Here is an 18,767-nt window from a genome sequence, read left to right on the forward strand (position 1 = left end):
ACGTTACTTATTTTTCTTTTGACCATTATAAAACTCAAGTAATTCGATCATGATAAAATTTATACTTTATGTTTTGTCCATTCTATGAATTTGCCTGTAAAGTACTTGGTTTTGCTTTTTTTCATAGCTATCGCGATGATGCATCGAAAATTCGTATATGTTTTGTTCGGAGAAATGTCAACTATTGACCATTTTTAAAACATAACTACGGTTAAAAACTTTAAAATGTTTCAGGTAGCTTATGAAAAAGAGTGATTTTTTTTTATTATCATAACAATACAAGGGTGTAAGGGATATATAAGCAGCTAGGTTCGGGTAAATTTCATCTTTTAAAAAAACTTTATTTGATAAAATTACATTTCGATGTTTAAACGTCTTTATTTTCCTCTTGGCGAATTCCATCAACTTTATATTTTTTTGTTTCTTTACTTTTTTTTTGAAGCTAAGTCGACGAGGATAAAAAAATCACACTCACCACATGCTCAGAGAGTGTAGTTCGTAAAGATAAAATACTCGTTAAAAATCTTACAATGATTTATTTGTATTTTTTCAAATTTTGCACTGAGCACATGAAACAAAGACAAAAATTCATAATGTTTGGCGAAAAATTGTTACTTTTATACATCCACAGCTAAAACCCTGGAATCACAGTGTATATCTACAGTTTTCCATTTCTTTTTTTATCTTATAGGAACGTAATGGCTTTTGCTAAACACTTTTTTAATTATGCCGTTAGATTATGCTTCTTTTCTACAAATCGTCGATTGACGCGCGTACAAATATCATCAAGAGGTAAAAAAAACACATGCAATTGTGTTTATTATTTCGCGCGCGCGCGTATATGTGTGTATATTAAACGATCAACGACTGAAATGATAATCAAGTTATTGCCAAGAGATAATTTGTATGCGTACAACTCTATAAAAAAAAAAATTTTTTTAAAAATACATGATGAAATGATGATAAAATCAGGTGAAAAAAGGGAGAAGTAATCGGTTGAGGGAGGAACTTTTCTTGAAATAGAAGCCTGCCGCATTTAAAAAATAATAAGTCACACCGCCGTCGAGAGTTTTATTAATTAAATATTATGTACAAATGAACGCTACTCGACTCATTAATTACATCAAGTATTTTTAATTCATTATCATTATATACGTCAGTCTTGGATAAGTTTTTCTTTAAATTTTATTTCGCAGAAGTAAAATATTTGTACACTGTGTACATCAAGAGGGCCACTTAATATTGTTGCCATCTTTTGTCTCTTTGTCTGTATGCATTCGGAAAAAGGACGTTCAATCGTGTAAAACGCACTTAATCCAACAAACAGAAAAAAATAATCACACAAAAATCAATTGCCTATTAAATTATCGCTATGCGTGGATGTATGTATATATGTATATCTCCAAAATTCCATTAATGCACTTGGAGCGACACAATAATTTATCGCTTAAAATTAAAATAAATAAATTCTCATAGATTTGCTAAAGAAATCATTATCAAGAAAATTATCCCTAAATGTTACGCATCGAGTATCCTTTCTCCGCACGCGTATTACGCCCTGGAGAAACATCACTTAGAACTCTACTAAAGCAAATATTTCATTACCTAAAAAAAAAACGGCCTAAAACCACGTAAAAACTTTAAAATTGTGCTGTTTTTTAAATTTTGATTTTCGTACACCATTGATGGACATATATATATGTATGCTTTACATTTCTAGAAAATCTAGTGTCCACTTGAAGATTAAATTCTGATCATATAATATTTAACGGGGTGCTTTATTGTTCCCACGTATGATAATTTAGTTTTTTTCTTTTTTTACACTTTTGAAAAATGTGTATAGTTCAGTGAATTTGATATAAGAAAATGATAGAAACGTTAAATCGTATAAAAATCTCAGTAAAATATCATAGTTTTTGCATAAAACATCCGAAAAGTTTAATGAACTTGGACTAGTTTTACGTGCATTATTCTCCAGTTCCTTTAAAGAGAACGTTTCCGTGAATATTTTCCTATTTTATGCTACGATTCGCAATTTTAACGACAATGAAGAAAATTTACAATTACAGCAGTTTACAATTTTCTCTCTGAGAACAAATCTCGATAACAATAATGATAAAGTATATTATTGATAATCTAATATTGTAATAATACACGTTAAAAACAAATATATACAAATCACCAACCCCTTCATAAATTCCTTAAGTATTTTGTGTATCTCGTAGACGCTTTTTTTTACTTTTCATCAAGTATTTACTAATGTGATGTGGCTTAAAATGTGGAGTGAATCGTTTTCTAATAGTTTCTTTTCTTTCTTTCTTTTTTTTTCTTTTCTTTTTTTTTTTTTTTTTTTTTTTTTACAAAATTATAATATTACATAGCTCGACGAAAAGATTCGAGCTGATTATTTTGCTACCTAGAGACATGTATAGCTGCCTAAACAAAGGCCATTGTAGAACGTCTTATGAATTCCGGCAATTCGTATAGCCGCACAATTATGTACATACAAAGACGTTGCTTAATTAGCAATTGCAGATAAAGTCCGAGCTGCAAACGCAGACCAAAAAGAAATTAGAAAATAAGACAGGCTTAATAAACCTTACTAGAGGAGGGTCACGAGCCGAGGATGCTGCGCACTGCCTGATCCAGGAGTTTGTCGTTCGATTCGCTACCGGAAGATTGACCACCCGACGAGCCTGGTGCCGGTCGTTTCTTCAAATTAAGAATGCTATCGATAGCAGACTGTACTTGGGCGGTTATGTCGTCGTGCTCCTCGGGATTGGCACTGTGCTCGTTGGATTGAGCTCTCGTCGAGCACGTAGCCTGTGCATACAGAGCCAGCCCATCGAGGCTCTCCGAATCGTCGAGCAAGTCACGTTCAAGCTCCAAGGCGCTGGTGTCGCGCGTCTCACCGTTGGCGCGCGCCCGGCTGGACTTGGACCGGCTCTTGCCACCGAGTGCTAGTTCCGACGGTGTATAAACCCCCAGTTCCTTCTGAATTTCGAGCCATTCGTCGTAGTCGGCTGACTTTACTTCCATCTCTACCTCCAACTTGACTGAGGCTGCTGCCGCCGCCGAAGGATCCGTGATGCCTGACTCGACTTTCGGCACCAACAATCTTTCATCCCCTTCCATGTCTGTTGGCTCTATTTTAGGCTTTAGCCTCAATTCTTCTGTGAATTTCCAATCATCAATGATTTATAATTTATTTAAAAAATTTTAATTTTTTTTAGGAGATTTTTTATAAAATTTTTTACTCACCAGCTGCTAGCTTCGCATCTTGTTCCTTTAACCTATTCAACGTCACCTGCTCTTCATTCACTATCATACGGTCAATCATCATAAGCTCGGACGTTCTCGTTTCACGCTGTAATAAATAAAATTTACTTGTTATTTGATTGATCAATCTAAATGTGTTTGTACCATAATGCTTGCTTCACCGCGCTTACCATACTATCCATTATGAGAAGGTACGTGTATTTATTAACCATAGAATTAAATTTGCCTAGCAAATGTTTAGCTGTCTCCTCAAAGATTTCGTCAGCTTTTTCTAAATCCTTTTTGCTAAGCACCTGATCATTGAAGCAGTGATACCTGACAAGTCGTTTGCAGGCATCGCGTTTGCTTTGGAAGGGCATATTAACATCGGGATTCGTTGCACCATTTTGATCCATTTTCAATTGTTGCTCAAAACTAAAATTAAAAAAAAAATTCAATTTACTGAATGTAAAAAATTATTAAACGTGTATGGTATCACGCATGAATATTGTGAAGAAAAATGCTTACGGCTCAGATTTGTTAAATTGGCGACAAACAGGACTGGTACTCGAAGGCCTTTTAACGCCATGTCTTGGACTGGTTGGCTGATTTTCAGGACTCGAGAGTTTGCTCTGAAGAGCTGGCAGAGTTTTGCCGCCAGTCGTTCGCGGAGACGTCGCCTGACCCGCAGGTGGCGTACATTGAACTTGCAGCTGAGCGGAAGAGACCAGCTCTTGCTTAATACTGGGACTTCTCGTCGTTGCCTCTATACACGGCTTGATATCTGTCAGTTTTGTTTGTACCGATTGCTGGGACTCAAGCATCGTTCTGGCACTGTCGTAGTTCTGCACGCTCGAGCTGGACGGAACAAGCACCTGGCCACCCTCGACTTTAATTTGAACCTGAGACTGACTTGAGGCCTGGATTGGAACTTGTTGTGGCTGTTGCGATGGCTGCTGTGCTTGCTGTTGCTGCTTTTGCTGCTGCTGGTGTTGTTGTTGAGACTTGATGGGAACCGACAATGATGGACTCTGTATCCTCTGAACCTGCTGTCAAAGAAATTAGTTTCAAAATCATTAAATCTAATCACAGTCAAAGCTATTGTAAAACAATCATAAAAATATAACAATTTTGGTCACTCACTGCAATGCTTGGTACAAATATATTGCTTGAAGATGACGTGGACAGATTAATGTTTTGTGATTTCATTGCTACGGATGAAGTGGGAGCTGGGGCTGGAGTCTGAGTTTGAACTGTCGAAGTTTGACTTTTGCACGTCGTTTGCGCGGTCGTGCCTGAAGTTAATGTCGTTGAAGAAACAACATTGACACTTATTGCAGATTCTGGTTCCTGAGAAATAAAAAAAATTTTTAAATTAATTAATTCAAAACTACAAGAGCAATACCAATGATCGTTATTCAAACTTACTGAGGTTATTGGATGCTGAGTACTGCTTATAAGTTTACCACTAGCTAGAATCCTGGTCTGCTCCTGGTACAATTTTTGCAAAGTAGCTTCGTCGGCTTGCGATTTGTTCTTTCGTGCTATAATAACTTTGATTTGAGCCTGATTACTTGCAAGTAATTGTTGCTTTTGAGCATCAAGCTGTATCGTTTGTACCCTCTGAACAACTTGTCCTGTTGACAAAATAGGCACTTGGCAACTTGAAGATAGAGAAGTGACAGGACCATTGGCGACAGGATGCGACGATTCGTTCTTATTCCCATCAATCACTCGTGTGAGCAGGTTGACCGTTTTACTTTTCAACAAGTCTTGTTTTACGACCTGTTGTTGTTGGGGTTGTAAAGTGCTTGTCGTCGTTGTCGTCGTCGTCATCGTGGTAGTTGCGATCAAACTTGTCGTTACAACTTGCCGCGAAACACCTGCAACTTTAACTTGTTGTTGCTGCTGCTGAGTCGGCACTGTCAACACTTTAGTCCGCTTTACCACTTTTGGCTTCTTTGCCGCACTACATTGTTGATTGGCAGTCGCAACCGCCGTCGCAGCAGCGTTGGCAGCGTTCGAGTTCAAGTCCGAATTCACGAGCGTCGGAGCACTATTACCGAGATTGCGGATCTGCTGCTGGTTCAGATTATCGATGAACTGTCTCGGAAAACCAGAGTTTTGAATCTGAATTTGCTGGGGCAGCTGGTTTGGTGCAGCCTGCACTACAATGTTCTGGATGTTGTTCTGTATCGTGGGTGCTCCACCAGAACTGTTTACTATGATCTGACTCGTTGGTGTATTTATTTGAACCTCCTGCAAATTCGGATTGTTTGAATCTGGATCACCAATCACTATCTTTTGCGTCTGGTTTTGCTGAACCTGTGTCTGAGCTGGTACCGAATTTTGAACTTGAGACTGTGGTTGGGTTTGAGACTGGACGTTTAGCTGGCCAGTTAGCAGCAAGTGTTGTAGGTACTGCTGACTGATCAATTGCATTTGTCCATTGTTAGTAGCAATAAGGATTTGATCGTTGGGATTTAAATTGCTCAAATTGTTCAGTATTTCGGGAGTTATCTTGAGCGAGTTCAATATCGTAGCTGCTTGAGAATTCACATTACACACATTTTGTGTTTCCACCTTTGGCTGTTCCTGCTGTCGGGCAGGATTTGAGATCAGTATGCTCGCTTGCAGATTCTGGAGCTGCTGATTGTTCATCGAACTCGCATTAACGTTCTGTACTTTCTGGTGCGCAGGATGACTGGCATTTGCTTGTACCTTTTGTTGGTGAGTGAGATCACTGTTGTGGAACTGAAAGTTTTGTTCTGTTGGCTGAATATTAGTAGTATTAATGTTTTGCTGCAATAAACTGACATTCGATTGTTGCGCTTGTTGCAGATTACTTTGTTGAACAGCGTTAAGCGACTCGATTTTAATGCCATCCACAGATGTCCGTTGTAACGCGATACCGACGTTTTGTTGTAGATTTTGTTCAAAGATATTTTGCAGGTTCTGAACTTGAGCGGTTTGAGATACCTGTTGAGCCAAATTTTGCTGAAAAATAGTCGCATTTTGAACAAACGGGCCTTCGTCTTGAGCATTTATCTGCTGCAGTGGAATCTGATTATTTTTTACTACCTGAGTATTACGCTGAACAGGTGCACATATCTGCACAGGCTTTTGCTTATTTGAATTTTGTTGCTGATTCAGAGAAGTATTACGGCTAACTTTTGGCTGATTACATTTTATTTGCTGATTGTTAGTGACCTGTTGCGGAGCAACAGCTGCAATCTGATTAACTATGATGGGTCGGGGATTTTGTACGTTAGTTTTCTGACAGGTGGTAGACTTTACATCGACAATTGTTTGTTTCTTGATAGCTTCAAAGGCTTTTTTCGTAACATTTTTTACAGGTTGAACAAGATTTTGCGAGGACGCGTTGACTATTGGTTGCACGTTGGATGCTTGAACAGTTGTCGTTAGCATAGTTTGTTGTGGATTTGGAGACACACTGGGCGCACTGAAATTCGACTGATTACTCAAATTGGAACTGACTTGACTTTGCTGTGGACTCATGATCGAGTTGGAACTCGAAGGACTCGCTAAAGGCAGGCCCGTGGATATGGTTTTGGAGACCGGCGATTTAACAAATTTTTGCCTGTTATTGTTGGTCATATTTTGAGTAGACTGTTGAATCTGTGCTTGCAGCAATTGAGAAATAATTTGCGAGTTTTGTCCACCACCTTGTGTCAAGGACTTGATTAAAGCTTGTGCGGTAGCCTGATCGATCTGGGGCTGATTGGGATCTGGCGTGTGATGCAACACTATTCGTCCATCTTCGCCAACAGATAGCCTTAACTGTCCTGAGATTGGACCGGAAATCGGATTTTGATCGGTGGACGACTGGACTTGCGTGACTAAATTGTTCGAGGTAAGGCTATCTGCGGATGAACTAGGAGGCTGGACTACGGTCGGTGCAACGGGTGCTTGAATCACGTTTTGTTGAACAGAGGTATTTGGTATGGTTACGAGAGGAGAACCCTGTGTAGGAGCTAGTTCTGCTTGAATAGCAGGCTGCGAGACAGGCGCTTCAGACTCCGTGATATCACTATCGAAAATATCATCGTCGTCACCGATGCCCGATATCTTCATGATACTAGCAAGATCCATCTTCGGTGGCTCCTCATCTTTTTTTTTCGTTTTCTTTTTCTTCTTGGCTTTCTTCTTTGGCGGAGGCAGCAAACTCTGATCAATAATTGTTTGTGCATTTTGTACATTTCCGGTTGTGTTGATCGTTGGGTGTTGCTGGGCAATTTGAGGTTGAGAATTTTGAACCATAGGATTTTGAATCACTATCGAACCATTGTTACTGGGATTTGCTGTTTGTCAACATAGTGCTTATTTAGTTAACTTGAAACTTAGTAATGATATCAAATTCAAACTGACCAGGTGCTGGACTAGACGTATGCCTGATAACGGGGGGTGCCGGTGAAGAAAAACCATTAGGCACAGCAAAAAAGGTTGGAGCCAGACCTTGCAATTGCATACCTTGAGCTGTGACTACCCTGACTAGCTGTTGCTGTGTTAACTACAACATAAAAAGAATTTAAAAGTTTTAAAAAATGTAACCATAAAACACTAACATCATAATCTATTGAGAATTTCCACATATTTAGAAATATATATATATATATATATATATATATATTTTCATGAGATACAAACCTTACACAGAAAAAAATTTTTATACATTTTTTTTTAAGCTAATCATTTTAGCAGAAAAGCACATAAAAAGCATGACAGAATCGTACATAGAAGACATTCACAACTGATGTATGTTAGATAATGATTGTGAATGTGCAAGTGAAATGCAAATGAAACCGTCACCTGTGCGGTATGAGTTTGTTGTTGAGCATTCGTTGGAGCCCTAAGGATCAGCTGAACACCACCAGGCTGCTGCTGTACAATAACTGGTCCAGTGGATGGTAATACCTGTATACCAAGGTTAAGAGAAAGACAAAAGTATTACGATGCCCCATGTTGATGAATATTACATTATTTTATGAAACAAGCGATGAAATTGCTAATTGTAAGAACTGTTATTTTTATCATTTATATGGAAAAATTATGCAATTGAATTGTATAGCTTTTATGTCGTGAAAAAAAAAAAAACAAAAAAAAAGAAAAAAAAAATGATATCGAAATAATGATTTATGCATTGATTTCGGGTAATGACTGTGTTTTAAATAACCTTGCAAGCATAAAGAAAAGTATCATGCAAAATATAAATTTTATACATATTGAATTTAAAACTCGGTGAGTTAATAACCTGATTAAGCAAAAGACCCTGAGCTGTAGGTATCATGGTAGCTGTTGGCTGATTTTGCTGTGGCCCTGCTAAAACAATCTGAGGCTGTGACTGTTGTGTTACCTAATGAGATTGAAGAAATGTTACGACCATATTAATACAACACTTACGAAAACATGTTAGTACAACTAATTATTTACTTGATTAGTAATAGTAGTGGCAGCACGTTGTTTTGGCTGGGTAACACTCGCCTGTTGTAAAGGTGGTTTCGGTAGTATCTGGGGAGGCTGTTTATTGGGCTTGGTTGTGGCTATTTGGATTTGCTGATTACCAAATATGCTTCTCGTGACGAGCTGAGGTGTTTGTTGATACCCTTGAGGGGTACCAATTATTTGTAAGACTTGCATACCTTGTTGTAAAATTGGAGTGTTTGGCCTCACCTGGAATATTTGCATTTGTTAATTCAATGAAAATGGTATCTGTGGAGAAAAAGTAAAGTTCATCAATTAAGAAATAATAGCTTACAACTGGAGGGCCTGGGCTGCCTCCTGGAGCAGGACTTTTATTAGCTAAAGATGCTCCAGAGTTTATGTGGGGACTTTTCGAAGGGGGATAGGGACTGGGTACCGGACTCTGTATCTGATTAACACCAATTGGACTCTGCATGGGGCTTTGTAACTGTACACTAAAATTCGCGTTAGAAGTTGGAATGGATTGTGGACTGGGACTGTTTCTCGACACAGAATTTGGAGCTGGACTCCTGAGCAATATCCTATTTGGACTTGGACTGGGTGTTGGATGAGCAATGTTTGATGCTGGACTCTTCATCGGTATCGAAAATGGACTGCCCGGCGCGCTACTTGACTGACTTTGAATACCTTGCACTGTTTTTATGTTGGGAATAATGGAATTCGTAACTTGATTAACCCCCGGTGACTGATTTAAATTTTGATTCGTAAACTGACGCTGAAATCCAACGCCGATGGAAGAATTTGATGCGGAGTCATTTGTACCCACTTGTGAAGTTATAACGTTTTGTACATTCGAATTCATTATTCCAAATTGAATTTGTTGATTATTGTTAGCTCCATGGGATGCATTGGTTGCTGTGGCAAGAATCGGTCCGCTATGTGTACTGGTAAAAGTGCTACTAACAATCGATGATCCCGAATTTGTTGAATGCGCGATCGAGGTAACATTATTACTTTGGTTCTGAGATATGGCAGAACTCACAACATTTGCTATGCTTGAGCCAACTATGTGCGGAGCAATGCTCTGTATGCTTTGAATAGTCTGAAACGGAAAGTGAGCACTACTGCTTGTTGAATTAAAACTTGTTATGGTATTTAAAGGCCTGTTGAGTCCTTGCTGATTGAGAGTTGAATTCATGTTACTAGCGGATAAATTGATATTAGGACTGAGATTATTCAAAGTAGATGCACCAGAGTTTGTTGCATTCAGATTTGCACCAATTGAGGCGAGATTTTGATTTAAGCTCGTTAGAGTTGGATTAACACTTGCGAGTCCTGCACTACCAATATTGGGAAGTCCAGAGCCAATGTTAGCTGAGTTTAAAGCACTTAATCTGTTCATGCCTGTTAAATCTTGTTGGAGATTTGGCAACCCATTGCTCATACCGTCCGAAGACATAGTAGAATTTAAATTCGTCGCACCCAAGGCGTTCAACTGATTAATACTGGAATTTAATAAGCCTGAGTTGATGTTAGAAATGCTGAGGTTGAGCAATGGGTTTGATGCTGTTATGGCATTGGACGACGTAAGACCAGCTGAATTTAAGAGTGAAAAAGGCAATCCCATATTCAGGCCGACCCCTAAAGTAGGGCCGGCTGATTGGAGGCCCATGCCTGTCCCGGATGTATTTAAAGGTCCTTGATTCAACTGATTCAGCTGATTAACATAGAGTATGTGATTTCCAGCTGAAGATCCATTTGTCTGATCTTGATTCTGTGAATACGAAAACGATCAAAAGTATAACAAAAACATAACGATGCGGACAAACAAATGGTGTACATAAATTCAAGACTCACTCCACCGGATGGTTGCTGAAGTGTAAAAGTAACCTGAGAACCAGAATTTTGAGAATGAAATTGTTGTAGCTGTTGTAACTGAAAAATACGAGAACACTGTAAAATACTTATCATTGTCAGTCATATGTTGCTTAATAGAAATTTGCAATTGACTTACTTGTTGTTGGGTGAGGACTGCAACAGGATTATTATTACGACGCGTGTTTGGGGATGTTGTAGAGGATACAGAGTCCCCAAGGAGAGGGCGTGACTGAGGCTGCTGCATGCCCACGCAGCACCTCGAAACTCTGGGTAGCGTTGAGCTACCTTATAGTTCCTTTATTATACTCTTTACCCTTCTACTATCTGTGGAGTAAAAAAAATTTAATCATCCATGTATTGTTTCTAAAATTGTACAACCTGCCCTTTAAAGTACTATCGTGACGCATATTTTTCAATTTTAAGAGAAAATAACATTTGTATGTGCTGACCTGAACAAGTGTCAGCAAGTAGTTTATTTCCACATTGGCGTTGCGACGCCACTCAACGCGTTTACGTCCAAGACTGCCTGTGCCTGACATGCATGTAGTTTCTTGAGATTTTTTCACTGATAAATGAATTCTAGCAAGCATTCCCTCACTTAGGCTTGCAGTTTTACTACACTAGAACGTTACGCAAAAATAAGCTTGCAGCAATATTTATTTTTTTCACAAAATGCATTAACCATTGAAAAAAAGATAAACCATGAAATAGTGTTTTAATTCTATTCTGTCTTTAAAGTGCGTCTTTTGAAAAATTTCACCCATTGATGATAACACGCACTATTTGATAACACACTATCAACACACTAATAGCTTTCTTACACACAAGCAACTAAAACACTCCATCTGTCAAGCACTGGTAACAGCATAACTGAGGAAATCGTAATTTCAAGGACAGCTATCCCAAGTCTAAAAGACAAAAATAGTTGGCTGGCATTTTTGGAGCAATCGAGAGAATCGCATAAAATATCAACATCTCATTCCAGCCGCGAGTACAGGTGGTGATGCTGTTGCTGTGGTCGCTCGCAAAACGTCCTGTCGCCGTTTCTCCCCTGAAATGAAAAAAAAACACACACACACACACAAGATTTAATACAACTCAAATGTAAAGCGTACTTATAATTTGCGTGAAAAATTTAAATGGAAGAATGACTATAGGAGAAGCAGACGCCAAATAACAAAACCGGCCTAGCTTATGGGCTATCATATAGGTGTACTTTGCTCTCGAAATTCCAGGTCACCCGACCCACGAAGCGAGCCAGCTTAGGAGCGCGCGGGGGAGGGGGGAGGGGGTACCTACCGCGGCGATTCACCAGTTGGGATGGCAAAATCCTGGACGCGAGTTGAGGTTATACGTGGATATACGGGACAAGCCACCGTTCGAATTGCATTCGAGCCTCTTACACCTCGCACTTTGTGTTTATCCCCCCAGCAAAACAGAACGGAGCAGAAGCTGCGTATAGGCAGCAGCAGCGGCGGTCCAGACACACTTTTTTTTGCTGAGCATCAGGCGCGCACACACGCACACACACACCCCATACACAACGAACGAATTGTTGTAGGTATAGGTACACACAGTCTGGAGTTCTGGAGTCCGGAGGAAATAAGACCTCGCGAGCACTCCACATACGCGTTACACCGTATACACACCCGCGCGTCGTAAGTCCGGGCTTCTGCTGACACCGTGCCCTGCTCACCCACCCAGCTTATATAGAAGGGAGGTAATTAAGTATGCCTACAATGTAACAACAATTCGAGGGTGACGATGGGTAGTAGTCAGGATTGGTGTATACACAGATTACACGAGAGAGCACAGCTGCCGAGCGTCACCTGGCGTCACGATGGCGGCGCGCGCTAGGATAAAGTACACACAGCACAGCAGCTCACTGGCTGCACAACTCACAACACATCAGTTGGATATACATATAATACATAAGTGGTACAGGTATATATAAGTGTATACACAAAGCGCATCGCAGTTCAGTTCAGTTTCAGTAGTAGCAAATCAGCGCACGTATAATATATAGTATACTAAAAGGGATAAATATATCACGACTCACGACAAACGACAAACCGGACAGAGTAGGGGTAAACGAAACATATAAATACATATATGTATGTGTGTGTGTGTGTGTGTGTGCACGGAAAGAAAAAAGAGAGATGAGAATTGAGAATTGAGAATCATGAGAGAGGAACAACTCTCTCTCCAAAGAGCAGCGCGGAGAACAGAACAACCGCACACCGTGCATATGCGAAATGAAATGCGAATGCGAGAAAAGGCCGATTAGGCCGATACGATACCCCATGCATATGCATGCCTATAAGGAAAAGAGAGACCAGTGCAGAAAAGTGACAAGGCGTAAACAAAAGAATCTGCGCAGCCTGCTTGGGTCCAGCTTTTATTGCTCAGCTGATGTGGATAAATTATGGCCTGCCTCCGACCCTTACCATTTACAATTTATATGACACTACATTTGCTTATTCATTGTAGGGTATTATAGGTACATCGGTATAGTACCTAATCCTTTGAGTAATATTATTGTTATACACACGCAACACGCAACTTTTTCGCTAATAACCATCCACAAGTGTAATAGGTATAGTGCGGGTCTATTACTATATATGTACTGTTGTAGTACTGGCCACTACGGCTTTACACTCCACGTACACAGATTTCTCTTTTATGCCTTTCAAGCATCACCACGTACTTATATTTGTAATCTTTTAGGGAAAGTTCATTTAAACACTACACACTATTTGCATTTAGAGAAGAATAAGTATATCCTGCTGGTAATCTTGCCTCTCATAAGTAAAGCATTCGGCATTAAATTCTCCTTGTTTTTCTTCAAAATTTTTATGAATTTTTTGATAAATTATCTTCGGCGCTCCGATACCTACAATTTTCGGCTTCATTGACTTCGTCATCATGTTAAGTCAAAAGTCCATCGAAATTCCCACATCACCAAGGCCGCGCAACGAAGGCCGCGGAGCCGGGACTCGTGGATGTATATATATATATGTATATGTATATATGTATATGTATATACACATTCGCGCACTTCGCAGGTAACTGCTATCTGTTACTATCACTGTATGATATGTTTTTTGTGCAATGTGCGTATATAGGTTGAAACACGGGGAGACCAGCGAACTGAAAACAAAAGGGGCGCGCGCGCGAATCTCTCGCGAGGACGGCTAACGACGTCACTTGGCTAGGTACTTACAGGTAAAAATAATGATAATAATAAAAATAAGTAGATACTTTGAGCAACGATTATCGTACAATTGATAGTACACGATAAAGACCCTTCGAAGAAGAGGTGACCCGGTTGGGCCGGCGAGTAGGTATAGGTACACTTATAGACGCGCTTCTTTCTACACGACCTGAGCTGATGATACACTCGGGGGCTGTCTCACTCGCGGGCGGGCTGTCTCTAGTCTCGATACTTCATAGATATATATATAAAGCTCACTGATATCGCAGCGAGAGGCGGGTGCTCTCTCGAATACAGTCTCGAGAATCGAGAGTCTCGATGCTCTTTTTTGGGCCCCCTTTTTTTCCCTTTCGTTCGAATTTTTTAAGTGATGTTGAAAATATCTTTTTTTACCATCCAATTAAAATTTTGGCTTTTGGAGTTTTTTTTTTTTTTTTTTTTTTTTTTTTTTTTTTTTTTTTTTTTTTTTTTTTTTTTTTTTTTAAAGGTTTGCGCAAAAACAATGCTTGTAACTTAGTGTAATAGTACACTACCAATAAGATTTGATTTCATTAAGCAAAGTTATAATGTGATCGTAATTTTTGCATGATAGCACTTAACTCGTTTTTATTAAAAAATCGATAAGTTAATTTTACTGTCAAAGGTGCAATGATGGTTAATACAAGTGAAAATGTCAAACTTTTTCTCTGTCAGAACGTATGAAATGTCAGTAAGTTTTATTTCATTTATTTAAAAAGAGTTGCTTTTAATTTCTTATTTATGCAACGATCGACGTACCGCTGAGGGTAAGTCGCATCACCGCTATAATTAATTTTTTTTTTACAGATTAAACACCATTTCAAACAGTAAGTAAGCAAACGTTGGTTCTGAAAAAGTAATTTGAAAATGGAGATAAAGGAATTCGTGTACCGATAAATTGGTTTTTTTTTTTTTTTAATTATCGAAAAAAGAGGTAACATTCCGAATTCGTTAACAATTGATATAACTCACTTTTAAATACGTATTTTTCGGAATCCTAATTATTATCGGCTCTATTAAGAAAATATCAATCGACTTCATTTTTTATCATTACTATTATTACTAATGGTTTGTAAATTATTTATTACGCAATACTAAATTACCTTTAAGTACCAATTAACAATATACGTAAAAGTACGTACATTTTAGTGTTATAATAATTAAAAAGAAGCAGTATTAAGACCTTAGCTGCAAGAGTAGAAAATGAAACGCGTAGCCGTAATAATATATATGCAGCGCAGATGATTGAATATCCAAATTCTTAATTTGAGTGGGAAACCTTTTCTTTTTATCTTCAAATCAATAGAAATGATTTTAATTTTTTTATTTAAACATATTTTTATTTATAGCTTTATCTTACATAAATAATTTCATTCACAGAAGTTCATTAACCATAATAAACATTTATGTACATTAACTGTAAGACTCTGATAAAAAGTATTTTGCAAAACACTAAACAGTATGCATATGAAATTGTAAATGAACAAAACACAACACAAATCATTAATGTACTTTACTCTAATCAAATAAATAAAATAATATCTAATTTTTGGAGTGTAAAATTTGTATATTAACTTATTTGTAGAATCAGTATCAATGTAAACTTATAACGTTTTACATTGTCCATTTATATTTATTATGCGATGGTTCAGTAAAATAAGAGCTATTTCAAATTTTTAATGTTTTTTTGCCTTGCATATCGTACGTTACACGGTTCATTACAAGGAAAAAAATATTCCTAACTCAAGCAATGACGTAAAAAAAAAAAAGTGTAAGTGTTTGGGTTTTTATTTATTTTTATAAGACTAGAGCTGCAACTTGAATGGATCAAGCAAATATATATATATATATATTTTTGTGAGATGTTTAAAAAATTAAAGTTACAACGAAAATATGTCATACAAAATACAGAGGTGATGATATATTCGTTTCATTTGAATCTTAATTTGCTTAACTCCACATTTGAAAAAAAAAAACATATTTTACATACATGACTACAAAAAAAAAAAAAAAAAAAAAACTTTTTGTAAATTCGGCGTTAACTTATTTACCCCATCGTGTACTAATATGATAAAGAATTATTTGGTAAACGTTCTTTTTGTCAATTAGTTTACGACAAATCCTCCCTTCATTGATAAGGTGTGGTGGGATTCACATTGATCAGATCAGTGTTACTGAAAAAAAAAAATCTGTTATTATACACTGTATAAAAGAGAGTAAAAACATTGTAAAAATAACATATTGATGAGGGGAAAACATATTATTCAATCAAGCAAGTAACTTAGATGCACTAGTTTGAATACATAGCATAATAATCTAAAGCAAGTGTAGGTAAGTCATAATTTTCTTACATTAGTTGTATTTTGAAAACAATGAGCCAGGATTAAATTATTCGTTTTGCGAATGTCATGCAAGAATCAGAGTATATGTTTGTTCTGTGATTGGTATATGACAAACGTCAATCATTCTATTAATACTGAATCAATAATTTTTGTTTTATAAAGAATTGGACTTCTCTATACAAGAATTATTTAACACAGTAACGATACCATCATGCTAAATCATGCATGAGTCACAAATAAAACCATGAATAATAGCTGTATGAGTAATTACATTCTATTAAGCATATATTTATGAAATGCACGCCATAAATTACATGGAAAAACGTCATAAAAAAGAATTAAATTTAAGAAAATATTCAGAAAATATGAATATCAGTACAGATTAAATTCAGGCATTATGGAACTTCAATATGATGTACATTTCATGATATAAAAACTTCTCTTAAGCATCCATACATTATAAAAATTTTAGTTTTTTTCATCCACTAATTACAGTATTAAACATAATTATTTCAAAACAAAATGATACACTTCTAGAGTTCTGCCAATTTGTCTCTATTTTCAAATGATAATAAAACAGACCATAAGCAATTTGACGTAAATAGATATAAAAACGGTCTGAAAAATCAGATGGGTATAAAAGTTTATTTTCCTTTTATTAACTTACGAGGACATTTAGACAGTCCTACTTCCTATATATGTATAGTCATTTTGGTCCCTCTTTAGATAAGTTTGCTGTGTAAAACACATGTTATGTAAAATATACGCGCAAATAGTAAATACATGTTTTACATTACAAATAAAAAAACTACTAAAAGAAGATTTTCAAAATTTTTCTTACACAGAAAGATATTAACATCAAGTTATTAATTTATTAATAAGAAATAACGAACCTTTTTGAACATTTGATGTGAATAATTAACAATGCGACTCCAAGTAATAAACATATGCATCCGACTACAATGTATGCGATTCCAAGAAAAGGATTTTTTCCACCTAATAAAGATGTTGTGCTTAAAATCATTTTTTTTGTACCTTGAAAAGCCGCAACCTGATAAGCTGAAATAATATGTTTACTGTTGAAAATTCATAACAGGATAATTTAATTGAAATCAATGAAGTTCCTACAGTATTTGACAGTAAGAGTGTATTTTCCATTGACCAAGCCTTGTTTGAATCCTTGTTGAGAATGATCTATTCTTCTATACAATTTCCTAAAAGTAGGCAAAGCAGCTGTTCTCATCCATACTATCAAATCTTCATTTTGAAAACCGTTTTCTAATTCAGAAATAGGTTTTTTCCAATTTTTCGGCTTTTCAAAATTTTTAAATGCTTGACTCAAATTGCCGGGTGGATTCTTAAACTTGATGTTTTTATCAGATGGCCATGCTATGTCGGTTTTCAGCAGTGGTACGGTCTGATTGTGCTTGTGCGAGAATAATGTCAATTCATCGCTGAACAATGAATTGGCTATCGCACCACAAGGTGCTATTGGTACTTTTTGGTTTCCTTTTTCTACATAATCAAATGGTTGACAGTCGGTAGAAACAACATCACTCAATTGACCAAGTAGCTGATTATCATCACGGGACTTGACGTAGCGTCTGTGGTTTTGATAAAAATTTGAAAGACCATAGTACATATAAATTTTGCCATTGAAATCGGTGTCGAGGGTGAACTGTATGTCACAATAGCAATCCAGAGTTGAATTTTGGATTACATCCATACATTTTGCGGATCCATCTCTCTTCGTGTTATTGGATTTGCATTCTGTGTAATCCTTGATAAGTTCTTTAACTTCATCAGAAAAGTACAAAAGTCCAATTCCAACTGGTATAAAAGCAATTCCAATGATAAAAAGAGTCGGTAGGACAGTTCCAGCGGTTAATATCGGTTGCCAAGCTGGCAAACGTTGCTGCTTGAAGGCACTATCTGTAACACAAGAAATAAAAATCAATATCAAAAGCTTGACTCACAGTTCTTGAGTAACTTTCTTTGCACAGCTTACCTGAAGGTTTTTTGGTTTTGGATAGCGAATCGTTTTCGCTAGGGGCTGGCATTTTCATTCGCCAATATTAAAACGAAATCCTCAATAAATATTGCTCAACAAAATGTTGTTTCAAATGTCAGTCAACATTTTTATTTACAATGGCGGGTCGATCTTACATGGGTATAAGGTGAGGACTATCGATTTTTTTCCTTGTACAATATAACCACCAACCAGCCAACCACTCAACGATACATATTACATACTTATACTCAAGAAATAACGATATCTTTTACGCTTAGGCGTGGGTGTGCGTGTGCGATAATTCCAATAAATAAACTTTGGGCTGTACATCCGTTTTATTTTTTATCGTTTACACCTCTACTTATATTCTTCACGACGAATGTCACACTCTCAACAATCACGTCAACCGTACATATTTGCACTATTTGCACTGACTCATGAATAGAGAGTATAACTATATATATATAATATGTATATGTAATTCACGATTCACAAATCACAACATTCACAACTGACAGAAAGACTTGAAGGTTGAAGGACAGAACACACTTGAGAACATATTATAAGAACACAAAACATTCATCTGCAATGCACATATATAATG

General features: G+C 37.1%; 2 protein-coding genes across 5 annotated transcripts; both read right to left on the reverse strand.

The window, feature by feature from the left end:
- Positions 1-371: 371 nt before the first annotated feature.
- LOC106638105 (uncharacterized) lies at positions 372-12,437 on the reverse strand. Of its 3 annotated transcripts, none has more exons than XM_014351148.2 (15): positions 11,878-12,437; positions 11,028-11,629; positions 10,715-10,902; positions 10,558-10,635; positions 9,035-10,474; positions 8,761-8,949; positions 8,531-8,632; positions 8,089-8,193; positions 7,648-7,789; positions 4,687-7,580; positions 4,402-4,608; positions 3,787-4,307; positions 3,450-3,693; positions 3,262-3,367; positions 372-3,173 (listed from the first exon to the last, which is right to left on the reverse strand). In XM_014351148.2, the coding sequence occupies exons 3-15, from the start codon at positions 10,820-10,822 to the stop codon at positions 2,614-2,616; spliced, it is 6,696 nt and encodes a 2,231-aa protein (XP_014206634.2). In that variant the 5' UTR covers positions 10,823-10,902; positions 11,028-11,629; positions 11,878-12,437; the 3' UTR covers positions 372-2,613. The 3 variants fall into 3 exon arrangements, with proteins under 3 accessions (XP_014206634.2, XP_014206631.2, XP_014206635.2); XM_014351145.2 differs by having other exon boundaries at positions 8,710-8,949; XM_014351149.2 differs by lacking the exon at positions 8,089-8,193 and having other exon boundaries at positions 8,710-8,949.
- A 3,225-nt stretch (positions 12,438-15,662) lies between these two features.
- Positions 15,663-18,703, reverse strand: CDC50 (cell cycle control protein 50A). 2 transcript variants are annotated; one of them, XR_001338939.3, is made up of 5 exons: positions 18,161-18,703; positions 17,281-18,084; positions 17,046-17,211; positions 16,820-16,887; positions 15,663-15,984 (listed from the first exon to the last, which is right to left on the reverse strand). XR_001338939.3 is itself a non-coding variant. In XM_089589402.1 (4 exons), exons 1-4 carry the CDS (start codon positions 18,216-18,218, stop codon positions 15,939-15,941), a joined length of 1,074 nt encoding a protein of 357 aa, XP_089445528.1. In that variant the 5' UTR covers positions 18,219-18,702; the 3' UTR covers positions 15,663-15,938. The 2 variants fall into 2 exon arrangements, 1 of the variants encoding a protein (XP_089445528.1); XM_089589402.1 differs by lacking the exon at positions 16,820-16,887 and having other exon boundaries at positions 18,161-18,702.
- Positions 18,704-18,767: the final 64 nt, after the last annotated feature.

Source organism: Copidosoma floridanum, unplaced genomic scaffold, assembly GCF_036245765.1.
Source record: "Copidosoma floridanum isolate Cflo_tuat_1 unplaced genomic scaffold, Cflo_Japanese_pri ptg000009l, whole genome shotgun sequence".
In the NCBI taxonomy this organism is placed as follows: domain Eukaryota; kingdom Metazoa; phylum Arthropoda; class Insecta; order Hymenoptera; family Encyrtidae; genus Copidosoma; species Copidosoma floridanum.